The 13,832-nt window shown below is 41.0% G+C and overlaps 1 protein-coding gene across 1 annotated transcript in view; it reads right to left on the bottom strand.

Annotated features, from left to right (window-relative positions):
• The window catches only part of stk32a (serine/threonine kinase 32A), a 63,292-nt gene that overhangs the window by 5,483 nt on the left and 43,977 nt on the right, over nt 1-13,832 (bottom strand). Inside the window, exons 8-11 of the mRNA XM_056397251.1 lie at nt 12,814-12,917; nt 10,135-10,251; nt 7,934-8,059; nt 6,234-6,362 (exon numbers count right to left, since the gene is read on the bottom strand). Of these exons, the coding sequence (XP_056253226.1) occupies nt 6,234-6,362; nt 7,934-8,059; nt 10,135-10,251; nt 12,814-12,917 (476 nt within the window). The remainder of the gene's footprint in view (nt 1-6,233; nt 6,363-7,933; nt 8,060-10,134; nt 10,252-12,813; nt 12,918-13,832) is intronic.

Here is a 13,832-nt window from a genome sequence, read left to right as displayed (position 1 = left end):
TCATCAATCTGTTTGCATCAGGCTTGGTTTCCTCAAGCTACGTTCGAGTCAGCGTAGACCTTTCTCCAATCCTATGGGTGGTACAGTGCACCTGAAGGTGTTGTGTAACTAACAAAAACAATAGCAGTTTAGCTATTCTAACAACTATGGATAACTGGCATGGATTGACTAAAAAGCAATACATCAGTTCTATCATCTTCCAAGTAGTTAATTACACTTGAGAGGAGTAGCTCCCCTATTTGTAAAAAGCATACATCTTGCTAAAAGGTATCTCAAACCACCTGAAGTGGATAAGTGTAAATAAATTATAAACCTGTCTAAATGTCACTTTGCTCTCTTGGCAAAGTTGTTTAGTCATGACACATAGACTCTGAATTAATTCATATTCAAGCAGATATCCACAGTAATGTCACATACTTTTATCACTGCACTTTGCCAAAGTTTTGTACGCTCACTTAGCACTGATATTGTATACTTGAATAGGGCGCAGTGGGACTTTACAGCAAGCTTCCTGAACTGACATCCCCAAATGGAGACTTGGGGAAAAAAATTTCTATCTTCTATGTTTTTCTCTTTCTCTAGTTCTAACTTTGTGAGGGTTTCTATTCTCACTGAATCCGTCTGTGTTTTGCATCTCCTTGCTATGCTCTGTGCTGATCATTGGGGGTCAAATGGAGATCCTTTTAATGTTGTTGGGAAGGATGGATGGATGGATGGAAATATGGGAAGAAGCTTGGCATTCTGGCCTTGTAGAGAGAACAGTAACATTACTTAAACTGTAGACAGTTCACCACTTGTTCCTTTCTACGCCCCTCCCTCTCTTTATTAGATGCTTTTAAAAAGACAGTTCAGAAGTTAATTGCTCCAACTGATGGATTAAACTTTTCATTTAATGAGACGAACCAACAGGGAGTGCTCTGCTGGATACGAGCCCATCAGGGACATTTCTCAACGTCCTTGTCTGGGCTATACTGTGTTTCTGTCTGAAGATCGGGCTGTTTTGTTTTTAATGTGACTGCTAATATGTACAGTAGTTGAAACGGGAATTATGTGACATTTAAACAGTCTATGATAAAATAAATAATACCCTAATAATTTAGAGAATCCCTGAATGATATCTTAAGAACACTGGACAAAAAGCACAAGGCATTGGCAAAATATTGTGGAAATGAGAGCGCATGGGTTCTCATTAAAATATTACACATCTCCCAAAAAAGAATACTATCCCTTCTAGATCAACTATTTTTAGAAATTATGATATCAATTGTATGTTTTCCCATTTCCCATACACCATCTGGTGTATATTGTTCATGATATGTGAAAAATTGTATATGTATGTATGTGTGTGTGTATATATATATGTATATATACATACATACAATTTGATATATGAAAAATGGTTATGCATTTGAATAGTCCAGACACATTTTATTTTAGGCTGAGCTTGTCATTAAGTGTGAAAAACTATGCAGATCAAGTTCTACTTTTTTTTTTAGCTGCAACTGTTTGACTGCTTCTGATAATATTCTTGTATTCAGAACTAAACCGAAGACTCAGTCCTCACTTTTAATTAGTGGCATGAAGCCGTATCCCCAGATACATATACAGCTCTCTATCTCTGCCAGTAGCCCAATGATTTGCCTGACGCTAATACTAATTAAGTGATTTTACAATACTCTTATGCAGCTTCCGTTTGCTTAGTAGCAAGCACACATACATTTTCATCAAATTTAAATCTTTCTCGTAGGGAATTATTGGAAAGGATGGGAAGAATGCTAAAACCCTCTTCTACAAATGTATCATACTTAAAGGTATAATGTTTCACCTCACTTTGGGCATTGCTTTGTAAAAACAAGAATCAACATAAAAATTATATTTATTTATTTATTTGTTTATCTCATCCTCTGTGGATCACTTAATGACACTACATGGCGTGAAAGAAAAACTGTTTGCTTTCCTTAGCATAGAACCAAAACATTTAAACCCAGTTTCTTTGTGTCTCTTTCCATGGTGCTGAAAAACCTTTTCTTTTACATTCATTATCACGTGATTTTAGTACATCGTTTAGTAATCTTAAATCTGCAACGACTGAGTGCAGGGGCAGTGGAATGGAGCTGTGAACATAAAATTGACATATCGGTCACCTTTTAAGCTGATATGGCAAACTTAGCAAACAGCTGCTCAGTTGCACATTCATCACTTACTGTACAGCGATAATTATTTGGGGTGCAGAGAAAGTGTTGAGCAACACTCCAGTAGCTATGACTACCATAACTGCTCTAAACTGTTCTGAAATTCAGTTCTAAATACCATTAGTATTATTAGTAAATACCATCAAGTATTTATGCTAACACTAACTCTAGACTAAATAAGCACAAATACTGTGTCACAATATCTAAATCTTCTCCATTGTCTACACTCTCCTGTGTTAAAATTATTACAGTAGAGTCATTAAGATGGCTATACTGGACAATGACATTTATACAGACACACAAGCACATGCACAATAAGCCTTTGTTTCCCTGCTCTGTTGTTCTTATTAATGCAAGACAGGTGTAGACGTATTTCATACATGCAGTAAATAATAAACTTGAATGACATCTTTATGACATCTTTGATTAAGAGAGTTGTGTGTGCGCGTGTGTGTGTGATGGGGGCATGACAATTTATTTTGTTCTCACAGCACGAGTCCAATTTTCTGCTGTATATTATCAGTGATTTAATTGAGCTAATTCCATGCTACATTATGAGCGCTGCAGCGACAGGGAGGCAGAGGCTGAGAGAGATAAATAAGGGAGCTAGGAAAATAGATGAGGAAGGGGACGCGACATGTAGATGGCAAGAAGGAGTCCGAGGACAAGGGAGGTGACAGAAGGTTGGAGAAGAAAATGAGGGGAGAAGAGAAATATGCAAAAAGAATACAGAGTAGCCTCAGGGTAATGAGTAAGAAGCAGGCTGGGACAGCTTTCTTCATTCAATATTGATCTGCTATGCTTCAGAAATGCTGTTTAGAGCATCTCTCTCTCTCTCTCTCTCTCTCTCTCTCTCTCTCTCTCTCTCTCTCTCTCTCTCTCTCTCTCTCTCTCTCTCTCTCTCTCTCTCTCACAGACGCACACATACACAGCATCAAACATACACAGCATCAAGCATTCGCTTTCTTTCTTCGTCTCTGTCTCACATTCATCCATCTCAAGTGGCCCCACAGGTCCTTTTGTAAAAGGATATCATAAAGCATTGCACCAACACAGACTAATATTTATCAGACCAGCACACGCTGCAAAATATGACCACTTGAAATGAATAATAGATAAAAGCTTTAACAAATCAGTTTTGAGAAAAGGTGAAACGTTTCAGTATCATATTTTACCGTATATATTTGCCTTAACGATCCCGAAGTGAAGGAGAGGTATTTAGCTGATTAGCAGGAGAACATTTACTGTTGTTAACCAGACATTTCCACTAAGATCCCCCCCCCACAGCTTGTCCACAGTTAAGTCAAATGTTAACCCACAAGCCAGTATGTAACAGAATTCAAGGACATTGAGGTCAATTCTGTAACAAGCCAGGAGCTAATGTTAAGTTGCCATAAGAGGAAGAGTTTAGCCACAGTGTTTTGAAAAAGCTATAAACAATGCGAGATAAATGCAAGACATAATTACAGAATACATCAATCTGAAAATGTGATGGGTAGTTTTGCAGGTGGGTGTGAATGACTTCAATTTTGAAAACAATTCCTTACAAAGATAGTTTTCTGAACAAACGTTGTTTATCAAAAGTGACTCTGAGGTATTTGGCAAGTAATTTAAAAGTGGAGGACTATTGCCTCAGCAGTGCACTGAAGAGGGAGTTAAACTCTAAATTTCTTTCTGTAATCTTCTGCCTTTGATCTCTTCAACAAATGTTAATCACTACTATATTTACCACTAATAAACTCATTGATCCGCATAAAAACTGCATTTTGGTCAAGCTGCATTAATCACATGTTGGCTAAATGTTACAAGAACAAATAAGGTGATTTAATCAGGAAATGCAAGGTACAAGAGTAAAAAAAACAACAACGTTTCACTGACATTGACTGTTAGTTTCCCCTCAGTCTGACCATACACTGTTACTTCACCCGTCTCCATAAACATAACAAATGTTTCCCTGAAAGGCTGCTATCTTTATTTTATTGGAATGGGAGACGTTCACTTTTGTCTACATGGAACCGGGGATGATGAATGTTGTCTGGCTGCAAAGTGAGATATAACTGATATATACAACACATAGACAGGCCTCCACAAGCAGTTGTCAGCTTTTATAAAACATGGTGCGCAATGGGCCAGCTCTGATTTCTTATTGCAAGCTGGCAAGATATGTGCTCTAGAGTCCAGACCAAACAAATTGCTGCACTTCTATTAGAAAGGAGTCACACAAGCTGTTATGGTTAGTGCCAAAGAGTGAGGGGAGGGCCAAACTCACTGACTTTGCAATGCCATTGGTTGTAAATGCACGTGTTGCAGTGGTGTCGCGCAATATTTTAGGATAGCAGCCAAGACCCAACACACAGTACTGCGCTTTTGCTGACGAAAGTACACAAATTAAAATCACGACCCATTTAATTCCAGTTAGACCGTGAACTTTTACTGTCTCAGTGGAAAAATCTAAAGATTCGAAATTGGACAGATGCCTAGAATTCAGTGTGGCACTTCCCTGTTGTACTGATCAATTGACTCTTCTACTGTAAATACATTTCCTGTGATAAACAGGCCTGGATACGCGTTTTTAAAGTTGCATTACTACAGTCTCTCTAGTGGCAGGAAACTGTCAGGAAAGTGTTTTATTGTTGAAAACTGGCTTCAGTCTTTAATGTATGAATGGGGATTCTGCAATTTACTGTATCTCTTATGCACTGATGATGGAGAGTGACTCAAGACGGGAAGTGCCGCACCTCGTTGTACTAGTTCTGTAACCTCTAGGGTCAGATGTAGCATCGGATTTCTTAAGCACTGTGTGACAAAGGGATGTCCTAGCAGGTCCCTTTAGAATCTCTCTCATTAGAATCTAGGAGTCATTTCGGGAGAGGAGTGTTGAATAACCAGTCAAACAGTATATATGGCAGCAACTGGTTGTGACAAATTACAATTTAAAGTTCAGATTTTAATATCAAATCAAACGAGTAGCCGACCAAAGACCTATGTGTTTATGGAAAACATGTTTGCACAATATTTTTCTTTTTAAATTTCAGAAATACTGAAACTAAGTTTTAACACCAAAATATTTTCTTTAAAAAAAAACAAAAAAAAAAAAACAGTTTTGCATTTATCCTTAGAAGAAGGCCTTGCTTTAGAGCTTGTTAACTTGACCTATCTCGTCCTCAAAGATTTTCAACACTCTGGGTCCGATTTGGACTTAAGATGCAAGTAAACACGAATGACTTGAGGTCTTTAAAGTTACAGTTAGCCTTGAAATAAAGGCGATGTCACTGATCCGCTCCCACCACTGCACTACACCAAAAATAAAACCACTGCTGTTGGCCGAAGCTGCCTGACGGCTTTTGCCATCATAGTTTTTATGAGTGTTTAATGTGTTTATATGCGTGTGTTCCTCCCACGTCTCAGTTGACCGGGTGATCTAATTAACCTTTATGTGTTTTCCTCGCTCTTTTGTATAAACACCCAGAGGACAACAGCTTTAGATTTATGTGGACGGAGTGAGAGAGTGGAAATAAAATTTAAAAAAAGAGCTAGGTGATTGCATTCTTTACCTTTTCCCATACGCACAGCGTGCAGGCGGCAAATTTATTCTGATGAAGGTGAGGGAGGACAGAGCTCTGAAATGTGTCCTTGATGTTCTTAATGGCACTCCAGACGCATTTAAAAGACAAACTAAGGAGCAAGTTATCACCTGTAACTGGGCCAAATGAAACCAGCAGTCAGCTTTCTTTAATGAATAATGATGAGCGCTGAGAGGGAAAGACACCTTCATAAGAGTTTGATCTGCTAAGAACAGGATGAATCAACCTAAAATTGACTGAAATTTTTTATTTAAACCTTCTTTTTTGAGGAACACTGGTTGTTAAAAAAGGTAATTTGATAAAAATGATAGAAAAAATTAAACCTACTCTGTTTCTTGACCAGTATTTCTTGCTGTTGCTTTCAAGTGGTAAGTGTCTCATTTTGGAACAAACCCTTTCTATCCTTTTAGTGTAATGTGTAATTACTGTGTTCAGTGTTTGTAATTGAAATCCTTACCTGTGGGGACCCATCAGATCCCTGGTCCCTGGTCTTTCTAGCGAGCCTTTTCTTCTTCTTGTGAAGCGGTTTGGACTCCAGGATCATTTCCTCCAGCTCAAATGTAGGGTCACAGTTTAGCCTCCGCCGCTATAGAGACGCACACAACAACAAAAAAAATGCACTTTCGTTAACTTGGTGTCGGTTACTTTTGTGTTTTGGTGCTGGTTATACATTTGCTGATTCATGTTTCTGTGTAAATGTTGAAAATAATACTTGGTAAAAACAAGAGGAGGAAAACTTAAGAATCTCTCACCACAAAACGTCTGACATGTGCTTCACATCAAATAATATGGAATGATTAAATTTGGTGTCTTCTACAACACATTATGTTAAAATGTGATAGAATACAGAATGATGCGATGCACACTTTTACATAAAAGATGAAAGCTCGAATGGCGGCAAGCCAATAAAGACAAAGCAGAAAATGCGGGAGAGTTAGAAAACAAAACATAAGGGCTGAGTTCTCCCTTCATGTTCAAACATTAATGTTCTGGAAGGGACTAAAGACAGAGGAGGAGCCTATAATTAGATAGAGAGACGCTGTCAATTCCCCATCGATCCTCTGTTTTTCCTCTGCTGTGCCAGCCTGGCCACTTGGGATACCCACTGCTCTGCAGTCACTACAGACTTTTACTGGAATTAGATAAAGTAATTTAGTCATCTATTCACTTGCAACGGTCATTATTCTGCATTTATTCAGCCATTGCACTAAGCACTGACAGTTACTGTCACCTTGCTGCTTCACTAAAACAATACAGGATGATTTTTGTATTACTTGATCATTGCGTCGGTCTGAATGACCAACGATACAGCCATCATTTTATTTGTCGATATCTGTCATCACTGTACTTGAATCAATCTATCGCATACACATAAAAGCTAACAGACTGGCTCTGCAGGCTGTCATTCAGACCTTGTGTGATTTTCTACTGTACAGTTACCAGCTTTGAAACTGGGTACAGTAAATCAGTGCAGCTTCTTTAAGAACCTGACACTACAGAGAGAGCGCAGCATAACGGCGTGCCTGCCAAGCAGGCTGGAGGCAGGAAGCCTAATGATGTTATTACATGCGGGCACTATCTCCAACCTGTTATAATGACTAAGAGCCCACCTGTTGACCTGCAGACTTTCTCTGCTGTTGTCTGTACCCAAGAGTAATGCACATGTGAGTTGCTTTGCCTTATTCTGCATTCTGTCCATTCTGTCTGGGTATCTTCACACTCAGTGGGAGATCCAGTTCAGCCCAGCAGGGGGCAGTGTCTAAAGCTTTACAAGAAAAGATGAAGAGTGTGTCTTTCTGGCAACTTCTTCTTTCCCTATGTCTTTGTCCCTTTGGGGGAATTATTGCTATTTGGATAGGTATGGGGACACGGCAGAAGGGAGGAGGGTTTTCAGGGATAGATGGCATTGTTTTAAAAAAGCAAAATCATGCTATTACTATTATACTGTAAGAGCTGTAAGGTATTTCGGATTAAGGAATCCACAGATTGCTTTTTTTTTTTTAGGGAAACAGAGGGTGGATTGGAGAAAGTGTGATCGAGTTGATTAGCAACATAATACAGCAGGACGAAAAAAATATTCTATTCTATCCTATTCAGATGTGAGCATTTTGTTGGGTAGCATACTGAAGCAGTGCTGAGTTTATTTCTGATACTCACGTTGGGAATAAAGCCTGGAGGAAGCTGTTTGCTGAGAACAGCGTCCCAGTTGACGTCTGACATGTAGTCCAGATCCTGTAGCTCCGCAAGACAGGAAATACGCTTCTGGACATCTATGCACAGCAACTGAAGGAGACAGAAGGATTTAGAATAAAACAACTGTCCATGGGGAGGCATGGCTCAAAAGTTATAGACAGAGTCCCACTGAGACACGAGCACATGTCTGCCCTAAAGGATGTGTCTGAGAATGAGGATACAGGGACAAAGGGGGTTGGAGGTGGAGGATATTAGGGACAGGACAGGACAGGAGAGGGATGAGGGAGATAAAGAGCGAGAGGGAGGGGACAGAGGGAGAGGGAAAGAAAATGACATACATATACAAAAATGGTGATGAGGTAAAATCAGCAGGTTGTGAAGTGTGAAGGACGAACGAAAATTGTACTGAGCGTGGAATTCTCCTCTTACAGTCTCACTTTCTTTACATCTCTCTCTCCTCTCTCTATCTCTCAAACACACACACACTCCACCCCCCACCCCACCACACCCCACACACACACACACACACACACACTTACACATGCGACTGGAATGCCAATGAGGTACGAGGAGTCTGAGCACGAAGCAATGCAACAGTTTGACTGCAGTGGATCGCTGCCAAGACAAAACCCGAATGCTACAGCAACAGTGTATCTGTTTGCAAGTGGTTTAACTGTGATGTGAGAAGAATAGACTTCTGATAATTAATTATGCATTGAGTGTTTAGATGGGTTAGGTAGTTTTTTGCCCGTTAAAGGGAAAAACGTACATCTAAAGTACAGGTTAGGAATCACGAGTAGTCTTAATTGTGCTGCTGTGTGTTTTTGCACAGTTTGTAAAGTCATGTTGACTTTGTACCTCGTATGTATTTACTGAGCAACAGTTACACTACGGGTCACCAGCAATACAAGTCCCTGTCTTTCAAAACTCCATCATTATAATTCTAAAGCCACGCTGCTCGCTGCAAGACTTTTATGAACAAATAAACTGCTTGTATACAAAGAAGTGCTGCAACAACGAAACTGACCCCCTAATAATGAATTTGTACATGCACCATATTTGCTGGCGTCTGTTATGGATAATTGTCTTCCCACAGGAAATTAAGAATTCAGATACGTGGGGTAGAATCCAAACTCGTGCAAGGTAGAAAGCGGTCTATCAACAAAAAATGCTAAACTTACAAATATTAGCTTCTCTTGTCCATCACGTATTTACAACGGGATCGCTCGACAGTCAGACTGATTCAGTTTTGCCACCAGGCGCTATCAATATGAGAAGCTGGCCAGTGCAGGTTTAAATAAATGACTACATTACATTCTGGAGGTGTGGTAGACCTAATTCCAGCAACATTCAAGTTGCACAAGGTGACACTCTCACCCACCCACATTTGAAAGAGGTTTGGCATACACTCAAGAGCTCAAGTCATTTCCAATCCTTAGTGTTAGAGTAAGTGTTAGATGGAGTGAATTTGATGTCGCACTACTCTGAAGATGCCACGTTCACTTATCAGGAGTGGCACACGTGACATTCAGCAGCTGCTGTTGTGCATTCTCATGGGGAAAAATCTAAAACACTGCTAAAAATGGGAGCGGAGTAGTTGTGCAATCGGTTGCCTATAGAGTCAGGAACAATTCAGGCAAAGGTTTTAGTGCCAAAGTAAAAAGAGAAGAGAAGCAACATGAGTTTTGGGGGATTGTGTAACATCAGTGAACCAAGAACACAGTTTTCTGAATGAAGCAATAAAACCAAAATTTCCAACTTTATCAAAATTTTGTTGGTTTTGTTTTGCAGCTCAGTGGTGGTGCAGGGCAGATAGCAAAATTATGTTGGCGAATTCTTGGGCCTCATATTTGTGTTTGTTCTGGCTCGTTATATGCTCGGTTCTTCGGCCCAAATCCGGCCCACATACAGCATGACTGTCAGACCAATTCTGGACCAATTCCGGACCAATTGTGACACACACACACAGAAAATCATCCTTGGTGTCAGCCCAGACTGGGGGATAACAGCCGGAATCAGCCCAGATGTGGAAATACATGGGTCAGACTCAGGCCAAGGACCAGCCATAGGACAAAGTGTTACATGAAAAAGTGACAAAAATGCATACCCTCTATACATCAGCCCCCTACATTACATTCTGCATTAGGCATGTGCCGCTCATTTACCTTTCTGAGAAGGGACTTCATCTCCAAAGACCAGGCTGCTGGGTAGCTGGGGTGGACCTTGTGGAAGGTCTGAAGGATCTCATTAGCTGGTGTGCTGGATCTCATCACGTATGGTCTCTGAGGGGAGGGGAGGGGTCGGGAGGGGTGGAGAAGAGAGGAAAGAGGAGACAATATGTTATAGACAGCTTGTATTCATAGTCATGCACTACCTGGAGGAGTTTTCTTTGATAAAGTGTGTGTCTTAAAGTTTGTTCCGCAGTCGGCCCTCTCTACTCTCCCTTCTCTCTCTGTCTCTCTCTCTCTCTCTCTCTCTCTCTCGCGCGCTCCTCTTCTCACCTTCCGTGAACCTATTCCCCGCACCGATGAGGACAAATGACACAGGAAACGTAAAATAAGGGAGTGCGAGGTCTTTCTGTTGGTCAGAAAACGAGGGAAAACCTGTAGAGAGTTCTTCACATCAGTCCCTGTACACGCTCGGGGCTTCGTTTAGGACAGATGGAGACTCCTTTTCACCTGAGCTGGAGAATGACACAGCTGGATCGTGCTGGTTGGAGAAACAATCCTTTCTTTTGCCTCTTCCGGATTGTTTGTTTATAGATGAGAAAAGGCATAAATGGCACTTTTAATGTTATTTCTGCTTTGTCAGATGCTTCAGAGTAAAGAGAAACAGGGAAGATGAAAGAGAAATGCGAGTGACATGCAACCCAGGTGGAAACCTTGGCATTATTCAGTTTTACTACAGTCTCTTTCAGATGCATGATGGCAATTATATTCCAATTCTGCAGATGTGCCCGATACTGTGCACATACGAGGTGTCAGATAACCAGTGATATATTCCTCTGGAGTCAGATGTTCAAAGTCGGATGGTGGATAAGGGAGAAATTGGCTCATGTATTACAATATATTTGCATTTGTTTGTAAGTTTACGATGTAGTCTCGGTGTTCCTCCCCTGGGGTTGGAGAAGTTTCGTGTAATTTAGAAGAGAAACCAAGTGACAGTGATTGATTTGCAGTTGAAGAGAGATGCTGAGTTGCCTGGATCTGCACCTGCAACCAGTGGGGAAACCTAGCAGGAGAGCACGCCTAGGGAGAGAGGAGTTAAATGGACTGATAGCAAGAAATTCAGCCCTGAACTTATCCGCTGTGACCGGCCCCAGGGGGCGGGGTTAGAATGACAGGCACACAGGGAGGGTCGGTAAAGAGACTGACAGGGCCCGGTAAAAACTTTATGGATTTCTTTGACGGTCCACTGGCCCACCGATGCGGCGGCCCGTCGGGATTTGTCCCCGGTATGCCTGACGGCCAGTCTGACCCTGTCTGAAAGTGAAGAATGAATGATGTGAGAATTGGTCGGAGCTTAAGAGAGAGATAAGATGAAGTAAAGGCTGAGCAGGGATCGAGAGGTGCCTGGAGCTGGAAAGTAGTGAGCTGGTTCCCCATTTCCAACATCTAAAATATTCTGCACATCCAACAGGCCAGACTTTAGTGCCCTGAGAGTGATTTACGCTTTATAGACAGTCTTGAAATGTGGAAGAAAACCCTTAGGAGAGAGAGGGATGATGTGAAGATGAATTGTCTGGGTGAAGGTGAGGGGTGGTCAGCAGAGGGAGTGGTCAAAACAAGTCTAGGAGAGGAATTACAGAGAAACTTCCAACAAAATGCAGTGTGAGGGGAAAAAGAGAGAGAAATGGGGCTAAAGTCTACAGCATGTCACCGAAAGTCATTTCTGGGTATGAAGCTGTGCTCAGCAACCCTCTCCCAAATGAGCGAAGGTTGTAAGTTTAAAATCACAGGACACTGGTGTGAGGGATGAGAGAAGTCCCTATTATTTTCCAGTGAGAGTAAGCTATAATTCTGAATGCATTTTAGAAAGCATAATGGAGAAGTGATGAGATATTTAAAAAAAACAAAACAAAACTGTCAACACCTTTATGGAGACGGGTGAGAAAGGATGGCGCTGAAGTGATATCAGGGGACACTTCATGACAGCTCCAGATCAGTTTCAGGTGTTCTGGGTCCTTGTCAGTGTAGACAGAGGTTACTATAATTTGTGTAGTCATCATCCTGAAATATGAGAGGAAAATTCTGCAGCTGCAGCTCTCAGTCCACACTGAACAGACTGCTGTAAAGTCTAAGGCTCGACCTGATAGAGTAAGGAGATCGAGTAAAAACATAATGTCCTGCGTTTATTTCCATGACATCAGAATTAAACTCCTCCAGATGGGACCAGCAAAGAATTAAATAAATAATACTTAAAAAATCAATTCCAATTATATGGCTCTCAAAATAACTCAGATTCAGTTTTTTTTTTTTTTTTTTTTTTTTTTTCCTTTCTCCTGCAGCAATTCGTCTCACACTGTGACTAAACATTTCAACATCTTCCCCAGTAAGGCTAGCTTAAATGTAAAATTCAATCATAGCTTCACCCTTCCTTTTGTTCTACGGAGGCTGAGGACTTGCTGTACGTCTGCTTTGCTACTGACAGGACTTTTCTAGCACAGTCTTGTAGGTGTCATATGCATTATTCACTGCAGTAAAGTGTGCCAGGCCATGCTGAAGTGAGTAGAGATGGACATGGTGACAGTACTCCCTCTCTCTCTCTCTCACTCTTTCTCTCTCTCTCTCTCTCTCTCTCTGCGTGCATGCGTGCGTGCGTGCGTGTGTGTGTGTCTACGTTACCTGTCCTCTTAGCAGCTCATAGGCTGTGATGCCCAGCGACCACCAGTCGACAGAGAAGGAGTAGCCAGGGTGGAACCCCTCAAAGGTCTGAAAAAGCTCAGGAGCTGAGAGACAGAGAAGATACAACAAAATGAAATGGAAGTACGGTGTGGGATGACACTTGTACCTTTCCTTTGGTTAGAAACTAAGGACATTTTAATCAGGGACAGTTCAAATCTAAAAGTCATGTCTCTTCGTCATTCAGACATAAGCCATTGTTACATAGACGATCCGTAATGGTTTTATTCGGACATAGCAGGACTGTTGCAAGGAAAGCTCGTGCAGTATTTGGTGCTGAGTTGTGATGGATATTAAAACTTATTTTGCTGTTGACGTTTTAGCTAATGACCACCACTCACTCTCTCTTCACAGTGAGTCCTCGCTTGAATTTTCTCATCAGTTTCAGTGCTTTTTCTAATGGAAAATTCTGCTCATTTCACTTTCACTTTCAGTACAGAGCTGCGAGAAACTGACGGTAGAAAGATGGAGGCCTTATATTGTATTTATGAGATGTATAAGTCATAATTACAAGATAAAGTCTCAAATTTTTTTTTTCTTCTTTTGAGAATGCAATGTGCTTCTGCAGCATTGCAACATCTTTGTAATAAATAATTGACTTAAACAGGATCTCTGGGAGGCCTAAGTTATCAAATCCTCAAATTGGTTAGTGTCCCCCCCCCCCCGTTTCCTATGGAAGTGAGTAATCTGTTCCAGGGAAAAGGTTGTTCAGCTGTAATCTTGTTCCAAATGGTCAAAATGAATTTCCATTACTCATCCAGGAACACCCAGGATGCATGCAAACACACACTCTCCTTCATGTCAGGTTTGCTCTGCCTTCTTACTGAGGAGGAAAAAGTGCAGTTTATCTACTGAGGCCTCTGAGAGAGGGCGTTCTTTTTCCCAGAGTAGCCATGAATTATCCACTACACCAGAGAGTATTCACCTGAGATCTAGTTGCACACACACACGCACACACACAA

The sequence above is a fragment of the Seriola aureovittata genome, chromosome 15, assembly GCF_021018895.1.
Source record: "Seriola aureovittata isolate HTS-2021-v1 ecotype China chromosome 15, ASM2101889v1, whole genome shotgun sequence".
In the NCBI taxonomy this organism is placed as follows: Eukaryota; Metazoa; Chordata; class Actinopteri; order Carangiformes; family Carangidae; genus Seriola; species Seriola aureovittata.
This window is presented reverse-complemented; position numbering and strand designations above follow the sequence as displayed.